The 14,105-nt window shown below is 45.3% G+C and overlaps 1 protein-coding gene across 1 annotated transcript in view; it reads right to left on the bottom strand.

Moving 5' to 3' along the window:
- The window catches only part of LOC128596275 (zinc finger protein 628-like), a 48,914-nt gene extending 34,909 nt beyond the window's left edge, over positions 1-14,005 (bottom strand). The window contains exons 1-6 of the mRNA XM_053605910.1: positions 13,272-14,005; positions 12,479-12,609; positions 10,995-11,264; positions 3,573-3,664; positions 2,387-2,513; positions 2,136-2,231 (exon numbers count right to left, since the gene is read on the bottom strand). Coding sequence (XP_053461885.1) covers positions 2,136-2,231; positions 2,387-2,513; positions 3,573-3,632 — 283 coding nt within the window. The 5' untranslated portion in view covers positions 3,633-3,664; positions 10,995-11,264; positions 12,479-12,609; positions 13,272-14,005. The remainder of the gene's footprint in view (positions 1-2,135; positions 2,232-2,386; positions 2,514-3,572; positions 3,665-10,994; positions 11,265-12,478; positions 12,610-13,271) is intronic.
- Between the last annotated feature and the right edge of the window lie 100 nt (positions 14,006-14,105).

Consider the following 14,105-nt stretch of genomic DNA (forward strand, 5'->3'; position numbering starts at 1 on the left):
ATCCCAGCACTCTGGGGGGCTGAGGTGGGTGGATTGCCTGAGCTCACAAGTTTGAGACCAGCCTGAGCTAAAATGAGACCCCATCTCTAAAAATAGCTGGGTGTTGTGGCAGGCACCTATAGTCCCAGCTACTTGGGAGGCTGAGGCAGGAGGATCACTTGAGCCCAAGAATTTGAGGCTACTGTGAGCTTTAAGACGCCACAGCACTCTACCGAGGGTGACCAAGTGAAACTCTGCATCGAAAATTAAAAATATTAAAAAATTGTCTCCTCTCATCAGTTATGGTAATTTATAGTTTCGTATTCTCTTAGAATATCATCTACTTCATCAACTTTTAAAAATTATTTACAGAGGGTTGAGGAAATAGATTCATATGGTTCTTTTAAGTTCTTATGCATCTGTGTTATTTATCATTATTTGTGTGTTTTCTCTCATTTGTCCTGACAATTTACATATTTAATTTGTTTTCTAAAAAAGTATAAACAGTACTTCATTTATATTCAGTTGATCTACTGTTTTCTAATTTGTTTATTTATATTTTTATTTCTAGAAGTATAAATCGCTATACATAATTTATTTTGGTTTTACTTAAATTCATTTTTTTCTACTATCTTGAACTGGAAACTTATTTATTTTAATATTTTTTATTAGGGCTACAAGTCACCTACCAACAATCCTTTGCTTGAAACTATAAGGACTGAAAGCAGGAAAAGGCCATACTACAAGCCACAAAATAAACTGTGACCATCTCATCTGAGGCTCATTTCCTCATATAAATATCCATAGTCTCTTATCTACCTTTCTAAACCAGAAAAATACCTCTGAAGCAAGATAGGGAAATAAGAAAAAAAAAAATTTTTTGAAAAAACATAAACTGGGCGGCGCCTGTGGCTCAGTGAGTAGGGCGCCAGCCCCATATGCCGAGGGTGGTGGGTTCAAACCCAGCCCCGGCCAAACTGAAACCAAAAAATAGCCGGGCGTTGTGGCGGGCGCCTGTAGTCCCAGCTGCTCGGGAGGCTGAGGCAAGAGAATCGCGTAAGCCCAAGAGTTAGAGGTTGCTGTGAGCCGTGTGACGCCACGGCACTCTACCCGAGGGCAGTACAGTGAGACTCTGTCTCTACAAAAAAAAAAGAAAAAACATAAACTGAACTAAAAATCCCAATGAGTATAATGTAAGTGGACAAATGATGGACATACAGGAAGAAGGTAATATATTTGTAAACTAATTTCTTCATCTTTCATATGGCTATCAAAAGATGAAGTTCTGAATTTCAAGTGGATGGATTTTAAAATCCAAATGTGCAAATACATCAAGACACAAATAAAGGTAACAATTTATAGAACTAAAAATCTTTACAATTCAAGGGATGGGGTGGTATAAAGGGGAAAGACAGGGAAACAGGCAAAATAAACTACAAAGCAAGAATAAACAACAGGATGGCCACAGTAGCTCACACCTTTAATCCCAGTGTTTTAGGAGACTGAGGTGGGAGGATTATTTGTGGCCAGGAGTTTAAGACTAGCCTGGGCAACATAGATCCTGTTTCTACAAAAAAATTAACAATTAGCCAGGGTGGTGGTGCAGCCTTACTCACAAGGCTGAGATTGGAGGGTCCCTTGAGCCCAGGAGTTTGAAGTTACAGTAAGCTATGACTACACCACTCCTCTCCACCCTGGGACAACAGAATGAGACCGTCTCCACAAACCAAACCAAACCAATGAAACACAAAAGATATATATATATGAATAAATATATATATAAATACAATTATACCCCTTTTAAAGAAAGAAAAATATTTAAACCTGTTCAAAAACTAAACACAAGTTTGTGTAAAGAATCCAGAAATGCTTAAAGTCAGGAATGACTGCCACAGTATGGTGCTTGAGCAGAAACAGGTAAACACCAGTGACACAAGAGTGCAGAAACAGACCCTGGTATGTGCAGCATATAAGAAATCAGTAAAAGCAAGGGAGGCTATGTTATACCAGTGCAAAAGCAGGGAAACATTAAAAAACTCACATTAGAACAACAAGTTTCAGTTTGGGAGGGAGCCTGAGAAATACTTTACAACAAATACCAAGAGAAAAGAACATCGTGAAAATAGCTCCTCCACCTCTCAGTACTCTGTACTCACCTGGACACAGGCCTCTGGTTATCTCTCCTGTCACCACCCAGGGCTCTTTCTCTTGTTCCAATAAGGAGATCACATCTGGCTTAGAAATGCAAAGACCTGCATATAAAAAAGATATAAAAATTGGCTAAGCTGTGTGTAAACCAGAGCTACAACCCAGTTCAAATGGTCTTGAGAGAAGATAGTTTTTTAGAAAAATGCTGATAAAGGCATAAAGGACTCAAGGGAAGGTAGAAGGAAGAAGATACTCTTACCCACTGAAACCAGATTCCTATAGTTTTCCAGCATCACCTTCCTATACAAACTTCTCTGAGCAAGACTGAGCCATTCCCACTCATCTTGGGAGAAGTCTATGGCCACATCTGTGAAAGTCAGTGAATCCTACAACATAAATATAGTCCTGCTCAGTGTTCATGTCGCAGTGTGGTTCTCAGGGCTCAGACTGGGCCATTTCTTTTTTTTTTTAATTATTATTATTTTGGTCCTGCAATCAGAAACACATGCTAAGGGAGCTGGGGAAGTCACATGGAACTATGCCTCAGGTAATAGGTCTACTAATGTCTGTACCAGCTACAAACCCAGAAACAACCCTGTAACTTGGCTCTAGCTCTTCACAGCTGAGGTCTTAGAGAAGGCCTTCCCATGCCAGGATGCACCAACAAACCTATGCCCTTCCGTGCCTGCAAAGTCATGCCCACAGATCTCAGCTGTATAGCAGATTTTTAAACAGCCCCATAAAACTTTCTAGCTCCAGACTTTCTCAGATATATTTTGAAAACAGTCCTGCCTTCTCAAGGATCCACCAGGTAACATGCTCATTTGCGCTCCCAAGGCAGGCCTGCGCAGCATTGGTCTAAGTGCAAATCTTGAAGCAGCCCTATGTCCTGACTCCATCCCTGCTTGCTGAGGATCCAGGAGCAGTTCTTCTTGCCTAGGAACCTAGCAGGATACATGTCCCTCATGCCCAGAGGCAGGCCTGCAGACCTTAACCTTGGCTATGGACCTAATAACACCCTGTATCCCTCTTAGGCACAGTCCAGATCTAGCACTGCCTACCCAGTGACCTACCCAGTGACCTACCCAATAACCTAGTGGGAGTCCTCCCAGGACTCAGAGGAGCCACACCCACCTGTGTAACTGGTAACAAGCCCATCAACCACAGACCTTACTGCAGGCCAAATTGTAGACGCATGTCTAGTTCCAGTTCCACTTGAGTGCAATCCTCTGGGCCATTTCTTGAATGAGAGATATACACCGAATGGGGAGAAGAGGAAGCATCCTGGGCTGCTTGTGTCTCCCTCACTCACCAGAAAGGGAAGAAACCAGAACCAGGCCCCAGGAGGGACTCTTACGCAGACCATTTTCAGAAGAAAACATACATTACCAAATCTTGAAAAGCAAGACCGTATGTTAATAGGAAGTGAAGGAATACTAACTTACTGGGAACATGGTTTTAAGAAGTTCAATTCCTGTCACCTCTACCTCTTCCTGGCTCTTCATTTGGAGAAAAGCTATGCTCTAAGAGGGAAGAGCTGGAGAAGAAGAAAGTATTAGTGAGAGAGACAAGTACCACTAATAATCACAGCATTCCTTTTAGCTTCCTCTGTCCTCCCTCACCTCTACCCCCACTCCCACCCCCCAAAAGTCTAGGCATTCATTGGGAACCATGCAATTCATAGGCTGGATTTCCCTGTGCTCTGGGTTTTTAGGTTGAGCACAATATCTCTTGCCAGTCCCCCACTCAGTCACCCATTTACTAAAAACAGAGAAGTAGTAAGTGTGTTACAGATATTAATACTCTTTTCTAATCTCCAATCTTCAAAGAAAGCAGGGGACATTGTCACTATTTTAGACAGGAAAGCTATAGGAAGGGAAGTTTGTATATAGTACAATCCAGTCATCAAGCTATGTCTGCCTGACTCCAACATCCAAGTTATTTGCTCAAGCAGACACCATAAAACAACAGAAACTATGCCCCCTGTAACTGGCCAGGACTTATACAGTCTATGAGACTTAATTCCTTTGAGAATGCCATTTTCCCCAGAGAAAGAAAGGGCCCATACAGCTTGCAGATAACTAGACCCAAAATCACGAGACCCAGGTTCTTTTTTTTTGTAGAGACAGAGTCTCACTGTACCGTCCTCGGGTAGAGTGCCCTGGCGTCACATGGCTCACAGGAACCTCGAACTCTTGGGCTTACGCGATTCTCTTGCCTCAGCCTCCCGAGCAGCTGGGACTACAGGCGCCCGCCACAACGCCCGGCTATTTTTTTTGTTGTTGTTGCAGTTTGGCCAGGGCTGGGTTTGAACCCGCCACCCTCGGCATATGGGGCCGGCGCCCTACTCACTGAGCCACAGGCGCCGCCCAAGAGACCCAGGTTCTTATACAGTTTTGAGAAGTCCCTTAACACCCCTGAGCCAAGTTTCTTTTTTTTTTTTTTTTTGAGACAGAATCTCACTATGTTGCCCTTGGTAGAGTGCCATGGCTTCACAGCTCACAGCAACCTCAAACTCTTGGGCTTAAGAGATTCTCTTGCCTCAGCCTCCCAAGTAGCTGGGACTACAGGCACCCGCCACAATGCCCAGCTGTTCTTTGGTTGTAGTTGCCACTGTTTGGCAGGCCAGGGCTGGATTAGAACCCACCAGCTCTGGTGTATGTGGCTGGTGCCCTAGCCCTTCAGCCACAAGAGCCAAGCCTCAAGCCAAGTTTCTTTAAACAAAAGAAGATAAAGTATATAAATTAATTCTGGCTCTTTTCCTCTAATTCCATTGCCTTCTCAAAGGATTATTACAATGATGGCGATAATGAACACTTACTGAACACTTAGTAGTGACAGGGTGAAAGGGCGGCACTCAACTGGCAGAGATCTCACAGACCACTGAGGCTTGTACAAAAGGTCTTTATTGGTGAGGGAGGGATGCTGCAGAGCAGCACCAAGTAGGAGAGAAAAAGAGAGAAAGAGGGAGAAAGAGAGAGAGACAGAGACCAAAAGAAAAGTGCACCCTTATATAAATTCGGTTAGGGGTAGTCTTAGAATGGCGACAGGATGGTAGAATAGCCAATAAGGAGTTACTGCTCTGGCGGAAAGAGCCATTAGGGGCAGGCCATAAGTTTGAAATTTTCAGTGGGTAGCTGTAACTTTAAGAGTGAGACAGCTAGTCTTGGTGTCTTGAAAGCAGGAAGGAGCTTTTTGGGGAAGGGGCTTTTGTGGGGCAATTACCTAACATTCCTCCCTTCTTGATATGTTAAAAATAAGGGGTTGGCGTTGGGGTTGGGGACATCAAGTTCTTTCAAATTCTTTCTTCTGTAGCTTCTTCCTGCTAAGAGGGGTACCTAGTTTTAACTGGCCAACTAGAGGATGATCATAATCATTTTTTGCTGGGAGGATATAAGTTTTTGCTTTCAGACTACCCTTTTAGCCGTGGCTGTTTAGAAGTGGTGTTTAGGAAAGTCTTGTGGCCTGGAGTAGAGTGTAGCCCATTCACGAAGAACAGTTTATTTTTGTTGTAGGTTGGGAGCTGTATCTGGGGTGTAGGTCTGGAGCATCAACTGGGTAGCTACCTGTTGAGACAACTTTGAGAGCTGAGTTTGAATAAAATGAGTTATGCATGGAGTCACAGCCACCATGCTGTGTGAGGTGTGAGGAAAGGTAGAAGTGCAACCTAGAGTGGGTTTTGAGTGAACCAAGAGAAGTCTGATGATTGATTCATGCTTTTTTCGAAGTTCAAGCAAAAGTTTGGTTAAGGTAGATTTTAGGGATCTGTTAGACCTTCCAACTTTCCCTGAAGATTGAGGATGGAAAGGAATATGCAAGTGCCAAGGGATACCTAAGGCTTTGGTTAAGGTTTGAGAAATGGTGGAGGTGCATTCAGGTCCATTGTCGGACTGTAAACAACAGGGGATCCCAAAGTGGGGAATAATGTCTTTGAGTATGATAGAGGCAACAGTGGTAGCCCTCTTGTTTGTAGTAGGAAAGGCTTCAATCCAACCTGAGAAGGTATCTACTAATACTAAGAGGAATTTATAATGTTTGATCTTAGGCATGTGTGTGAAATTAAGTTGCCTGTGTGTTTCAGGAAGAAGTCCCCTAGCCTGGTGAGTTGGAAAGTGTGGGAGGCAAAAGTTTGTTTGTGGGTTGGAGTGCTGGCAGATCTCACAGAATGATGTAAGTTGATTTAAAAATTCTGAATGTTATCTGTGAGAGAGGAAAGAAAGCTTTGAGAAATTGTAGTAAAGTCTGAGAGTTGGGGTGAAACAACTTGTAGAGATAGATGAGGTCATGAGTGGGAGGTTGATTTGTTTCCTTTACTGTAGCAGCAATAGGAGCAGAAACAAGCAGGAGGTGAGAGGAGGTGTCAGGAGATGAGTGTTGGAGAGCAGCCAGCTGTAGGTGCTGCATGGTTGGCTCCGTTGTTACCCTTTGATACAGGTGAGTGGTCAGATTTATGTGAACAGCAATGGACAATGCCTATAGGCTTAGGCAATTTAGAAGCTTCTAGTAGTTTGATAATAAAGTGAGAGTTAAGAATAGGGTTACCTTTGGTATTACATAAGCTTTGTTCTTTCCATATAGCTGCATGGGATAATAATATGTGGAATGCGTACTTAGAGTCAGTATAGATAGTAAGAGATTTATCTCATGCTAGGGTGAAGGCTCTGGTTAGTGCTATTAGTTCTGCTTGGTGGTTAGTGGTGGAAGAGGGAAGAAAGTGTGCCTCGATGATCTCATTGGAGGACACAGTTGCATAGCCTGCTCTACAAGTTCCCTCATACATAAAGGAACTGCCATCCGAAAACTAGAGATCAGCATCAGGAAGAGGTCCTTCTTGTGTGTTGGAGAGGCAAGGGACAAGAGTGTCTACTGTTTGAAGGCAATTGTAAGTGGATGATGAGTCAGAGGGAGTAGGCAAGAGGGATGCAGGATTTAGTGTGGGACATATGTTAAAAGATAATGATGGGTCAGATAAGAGAGAGGTTTGAAGGTTAAGAATGCTGTATGGTGGTAGGGTTTGAAGATTTTTGTATGTCAAAAGATCAGATAGAGAATGAGGGGATAGGACAGTAGTAGGGGAACCGAAAGTGAGTTTCTTTGATTCTTGTATTAGAGTAACTGTGGCTGCCAATGCCTTGAGACAAGGGGTCTAACCTCGAACAGTTTGATTTAATTGTTTTGAGAGATAAGCAACTGGAGCAAAGGTGGGGCCTAGCTGATGTTCAAGCATGCTGAGAGTAAACCCATGGTTTTCTGTGACATGTAAGAGGAACTGGCGAGAAAGATCAGGAAGGTGGAGGGCTAGAGCTTCTAATAAAGCACACTGTAGAGATTTAAAGGAAGTGGAAATGGAGTTTAGGAGAGACTCATGAGGGTCACCTTGTGTAGCATTATATAAAGGAGCAGCTAGGAGAGAAAAGGTGGGAATACATGCTCTGACGTATCCAGCTAATCCTAAAAAGGAGAAAAGTTCTTGTTTTGTGGTGGGTAGAGGAAAGTTGCGAAGGTGGCTTTTTCTGTCTATGGTAATAGCTTTGAAGCCTGGGGACAAAAGGACACCAAGGTAAGTGACTTCCTGTTGGAATAATTGTATCTTTGAGGGAGAGACCCGATATCCCCTATCTGCAAGGAAATTAAGGAGTGTTTTGCTTAGAGTCACGTAAGGTGGAACTACAGAGCAGGTCATCAACATATTGAACTAAGGTTGAAGGAGAGGGATCATAGGACTGGAGGTCTCGTGATAATGTCTGGCCAAGTAAGTGGGGGCTGTCACGAAATTCCTGGGGGGAGTACAGTCCAAGTAAGTTGGGAAGAAGTCTGAGAAGTAGGGTCAGTCCATGTGAAGGCAAATAGGTTCTGGCAATCAGGGTGTAAGGGAATGGAGAAGAAGGCATCTTTGAGGTCTGGTATGGAGAAATAAGTGGTTTGAGGTGGGATGGTTGATAGGATGTATGGATTATATACTGGGTGTATATAGGAATGACTGCAGAGTTGATGAATCTTAGATCTTGTACTAAGCGATAGGTGCCATTAGATTTTTTAATTGCTAATATGGGAGTATTATATGGTGAGTGGGCAAGTCATAAAAACCCTTTTTTTAAAGAGATCTTGTATAATAGGTTGAAGTTCCAGGAGACCAGATTGGGGAAGTGGATATTGATGTTGAGAAGGAAAAACAGAGGGGTCTTTTAGTTTAATAAGAATTGGAGAGCAGGAGGCAATTGAGGGGGTTTTAGTATCTCAAACTTTAGGATTTACTTGTTTTGGTGGAATGGCCCAGGGCCACGGGTCTTTGATGGTTTGGGAAAGGATGAGGCAGAGTGAGGCAGAGGAGATGGGTCAGTATCTATCAATTTAAGATCAAAAGTGAGGGCGGTACCTAATTTGGAAAGTATGTCACGTCCCAGAAGGAGAACTGGACAGGAAGGCAGTACCAAAAAGGAATGTATAAATGAGAAACTGCCAATAATGCAGTGTAAAAAAGGAGTTTTATGTGAACAGTGGGAAAAATCCTCTACCCCAACAATAAAAGTGGGCAACAGGGAGGTAGGACCGCTGAACTCTTTAAGAACTGAGAAGCTAGCTCCTGTGTCTAATAGGAAGGCGATTATCCTACCTGCCACCATCAGGGTTACCCTTGGCTCCACAGAGGTGATCTTCATGGGTGAGAGAAGCCAGGGTCCCATCAGTCTTCAGAAGAGGCAGGCCCAACAAGTCTGCTATAGGTGCCACAGATTGGCTGGCCCCATATCCTCTCTGGGCCAAGAGGCAGTCAGCCTGCCAATGGCCCTTTCTTTTGTAGAGAGGGCATGGCCCTGGCAGGGGCCTAGGATTGGGGCAACATCATACCCAGTGACCTTCTTCACCTCATTTGTAGCATGGTCAAGGTGGTTGAGTGATGAAGCAGCCTTTGGCCCCTGATGACTTAGGCAAGTTAGGAATTATGGCCTCAGTGACACAGTTTATAATGTTTTGAGCTAACATTTGATAATCTTGGGTTTGAGATTTTTTCTCTTTGGAAAATATCATCTTACCCCATGTTAACCTTAAAGGCTGTGCCTGGGGTGTCAGGGGTCTGTGCTCCAAGAGCTTTAGCTTAAGTTTGATGTCGGGGTAACTTTGGTTAAAGAAATAAGTCATGAGAATGTTTTTCCCATCGATTGTTTCAGGATCTAAGTTAGTATACTTAACAAAAGCCTGGGTAAGGCATTGGAGGAAAGCTGAATGGTTCTCAGACTTATCTTGCATGACTTCCCGCAATTTGTCATAATTGATAGCCTTTTTGGCAGAAGCTCTAAGTCCGCAAAGAATGTAGGTAATAAAAATGTCTCTACTTTTTCTCCCAGCATTATCATAATTCCAATCTGGCTGGGAGTTAGGGACCGCTGTGTCATCTGTAGGATGCTCATTGTTTGACATATGAAATTGATCTGCTTCCTCTATCGTCCTCTCCCAAACTTGTTTGCACTTGTCAGAGGTCAGGATATTAGCTAAAATAACAAAAACATCATGCCAGATAAGTTGATAGGACATAGTAATAAACTGAAACTCTTGAATAAAATGAGAAGGATTAGAAGTAAAGGAACCTAGTCTAACCTTAAGGTGTGTGAGTTCAGTCATGGGGAAAGGAACATAAATAGAAACATGCGGAGTGGAGCCAGGAAGTGAGAGGGAGCTGAAGGTCCCTCTAATTCTGGAGACAGATGGGAATGGGATCGGGTGAAGGGACCAGAGGGAAGTGAAGGATGAGTAGAGGACACAGTAGAATTAGTTTGCAATTTGTCTATATTGCTACGCAGCGGCACTGGAGGACCATCATATGGAGGAGCTGGAGGAAGAAAGGGGTAAAGAGGTCCAGATGTGTTTTTTGAGCAGTCTGTGGTGAACTGAGAGACAACACAGGGGAACTCTGAGGGCTAGTTGGAGGGGAGGTGTTAGGAAACAAGCTCAGATTGGTTGATGGGGAAGTAGGAGGGAGAAACGGTGGTGGCAACTGTGTAGTTGATGGAGGAGCCAAATATGGCCAGCCAGAACAGGAACTATTCCGGTTCGGCCCAGTGGCCGTTTGCCTGCCAGGCAGGGGTTTATCTGCTGGGCCAAACAGGTTTGGTTCAGGGAGATAGAGAATAGAAGCGGCACCTGTGGCTCAAGGAGTAGGGCACCGGTCCCATATGCCGGAGGTGGCGAGTTCAAACCCAGCCCTGGCCAAAAAAAAAAGAAGAGCCCTTTGCTACAAGAATTCTGGAATCACCCAAACAGAAATTAGGCTTGGTTCTAAGATATGAGAAGCCCTGAACATAGGGGACCTCACTCCATTTGCCAAGGCCCTCACAATAGTTGTATAAGTCTTGAATTAAAGAAAAATCAAATGAACCATAGCTTGGCCAGATACTTTGGTTATCTACTTTGTAATGTGGCCAAACCTCGGTATAGAGTTTAATTAACTTTTTTTTTTGGCTTTAAGTCTAATCCTAATTCTATCAGGTGGGGTAATAAGCACCCCAAGGGGGAGTTAGGTGGGATAGAATGGCCTGCACACATGGCGATTTGTCACAGGAATAAAGCATGAACAGAACCACACGAGGACCTGGACAAAGGGCAGACGTCTCTGCTGCTTTGTTGCTGGCCATGAAGATAAGAACACAGTCTAGGACAGTTGTCACTGTACCTTGGGGCCTAGGAGAGCTTGAGACCTGGTGCCAGGAATTTTTGTGCGAGGCGTGGAAGCCCTGGGCTAGGCCATGCAAGGTCAATAGGAATAGGGAACTCAAGCCTCGAGAAATGGGTGAATTGCCAGGAATGTAAGCAACCCAGCCAATGATTAGGGAAAACTCTGATTAGGGAAAACTCGCTCCCATAGGGGTACTCACCAAATCTGGATGAGGATGGTGTTGAGTGCTGGTTAGAGCGCCTTGGCGGATGAACACAAGTCGATGTGGTGTTGAGCACCGGGAGTGCAGGAAGAAGACAGGGAGCCCCTAGGAGCTAAAACCCCGTGGAAGGGGTGGAAACTACCCTTGAGAGCATTCCCTAATTAGATCCTGCTTCTGACACCAGATGAAAGGGCAGCACTTGACTGGAAGAGATCTCACAGACCACCAAGGCTTGTATGAAAGGTATTTATTGACGAGGGAGAGATGCTGCAGAGCAGCACCAAGTACAAGAGAAAAGAAGAAAGAGAGAAAGACACAGAGAAGGAGGGAGAGAGAGCGAGCGAGAGAGGGAGACAGACCAAAAGAAAAGTGCACCCTTATATAAGTTCAGTTAGGGGAAGTCTTAGAATGGTGACAGGATGGTAGAATAGCTAATAAGAAGTTACTGCTTTGGTGGAAAGAGCCGTTAGGGGCAGGCCATAAGTTTGAAATTTTCAGTGGGTTGCTGTAACTTTAAGAGTGAGACAGCTAGTCTTGGTGTATTGAAAGCAGGAAGGGGCTTTCTGGGGAAGGGGCTTTTCTGGGGCAATTACCTAACACAGGGACTATCTCAAATGTGTTATATGTACAAGCTCATCTAATCTTATGACAGTCTTTTGAGGTATATAATTCTATCATCCCCATTTTACATAAAATCTGACAGTCATAATCTTAAAAAAACTCAGTGGAGGTTTGGGGATATGAACTCATGAAGTTATTTAACCTCAGTTTCAACGTCAAAGCGGTTAAAGGATGTTCCTCAGCTAGCTAGGCCCTCTTCTCCCAGCAGGGAAAGGGGAGGAGCACTGGGGCTTGCCTAGGGTCCTGCACCTGCAGCCTTATATCCTGAGGTTAGTAATGGTGGGGGATGCTCATGCCTCTGAGTCACTGGTATGCAGCTGGGCGTGGACGAGGAGGCAGGATTTATCTCCATCCCCAAACGCACACTGATTTCCCCCAACACATACTAGATTTGGTGAAAGGGTAGCCAGCCCCAGCCCACTCATTGGGAAACCTGGCTGGGAAAACATTGTGTCAAGACACCTCCCTAGGATTATTGAACAACGGGTGCCCTCCTCTCCAGCCCGTCTTTCTCTGCTAAGGTCCCCCTCCCATCTCTGTCAAGAGAAGAGCTGTAAGTACCAAAGGCGATTCTTCTTTCCAAATTAATGACAAGGTACTCGGCTCCCCCTGAAGTTCCCATTTCTCAGCCTCTGTCCCCTCTTAGGCATGAAGCATTCTCACCACCCACTTCACACACTTCTGCTCCTTCCCTTGGATCCCTGACCTTGAAGACTGAAAGAGGGGGTAGTGATGGGGAGGGGGCGAATGGAGTAGGTTCCAGGAGCCCTGCCACTCCCTTCCTGCAACCAGAGATACAACTCCTCCACCCTCCCCCTACCAAAAAAGAAAAAAAAAAAATAGCAGTTAAGAAAACCTACCTCAGGCAGAAGTTGAAGGGATTACATGACAGCTAGTGCAGAGAGGGACTCTGGAGTCAGTGTACTCTGGATCTGAGTCCTAGCTCTTGTATTTCCTAGTTATTACTTGTTCCATGTTTCAGTGTCCTCATCTGTAAAAAGACCATGAAGTAGTTCCTCCTTCATAATGTTGTGAGGTTTGGTATAATACTCCCAAAGGTCTCAGAACTGTACGGGCATATAGTAAGCACTTACTAAACATTAGCTATTGTTATTGGATGCAACAAAAGAAAGAACAATGTGGCTCTAAGCAGCAATTCTTCCCTCACTCTTTTATTTATTGGTTGGTGGGATCAGAGGGGAGGGAGAGGAACTCAAGGAATGGCAATATTTTCTGTCATTGACTAGAAGGTGACTAGACCATAGAAAGGATGGACTTTCTCAGCAATTCTAGATGAAGCTGTCAATCTCACCTTCTTTCCTAGTCCTATCTCATGGCAAGAAAAGAGGAAAACACTAAATGCTGAGTTTTTCGAGAAGAGCAACAGAGCACCCAGAGACTATAATGGGGAGTTCTCTCCATGTGGATCCCTGGTGATACCCCCAGATCCTGAGGGGAGAAGAGGTGGATTTGGTTAGGTGACTCTGGGCAAGTCAGGGTCCCTCCCTAAACCCAGCTCCACACTCTGGCCCAAGGTGACCCTCCAAATCTTTGGACTCCCGGGTCCACCAGGCTTAGAGGATCCTGAAAGACTGGAACTCAAATCTCAATTTCCACTCTTGCAGCTACACCCAGGCCATTTGTCACTCTTACCTCTGTACTGAGTCTCCATGGTCTCTCTCCTCGCTGTCCTGCAGGGACGTGTCCCGAGCTCTGTCCTCTCCAAGTAAGGTGGACAAGAAATGGTTTGGCCGCATGGGCACCTTCCTGGGACTCTAGGGCTTGGCCCGCATTGGGCTTTACGTAGTTGATTTGCGGGCAAGTATTCAGTGTCCCACAGGAGAGTTTCCTGCTATGTCACTTATGTGCCTTCGGCCATCCCAAGACACTGTCCTCTGCACGCCGCCGGGTCGCAGACCCAAGAGCAGACACGCCGAGTCACGGTCACCCCCTCCCGCCCACCGGGCCCCTCTGACGCAGGCACAGAACCCCATTTGCACGCACACCGCCTCCTCTCGGGCGGTCCCGCACCGTCAGTCACACAGTCACTGAGCCACGCTCGCCGGCGGGACGTCGACCTCACCCGACAGCCACAGCGCGACCTAGACTTTCGCTCCTACCTTCCCCCCCCCCCCCCAGCGCCGAACAGGAAGTGCCCTAGCCCGGCGCAAGTCCTCCTGAAAGTGGGTGTGTCTTCCAGTTGCAATGGATCCTGGGAAATATAGTCCTGAACTCCAGCAGCATTCAGCAATCAGGCAACAAGGATGCCAGGAGTAGCTATTCTTCAAATCACTGTCCTCTCCCTCCGCTCTTGTATGGGCCTCTCCTGGTCGTAACAGAGTTCACGGGAAGCCTTGCAGCCCCGGGCCTGGGTCCCAGAAACACAGGCCACTCTCAGACAAACCGCTTCCTAGGTGCTGCTGGGAACTGTGTCCAGGCTCTGAGTGCGCAGGCGTAGTTGTCAGACACCCCTGCGAACCAGCGGGT

The sequence above is a fragment of the Nycticebus coucang genome, chromosome 10 (assembly GCF_027406575.1).
Source record: "Nycticebus coucang isolate mNycCou1 chromosome 10, mNycCou1.pri, whole genome shotgun sequence".
Lineage (NCBI taxonomy): Eukaryota > Metazoa > Chordata > Mammalia > Primates > Lorisidae > Nycticebus > Nycticebus coucang.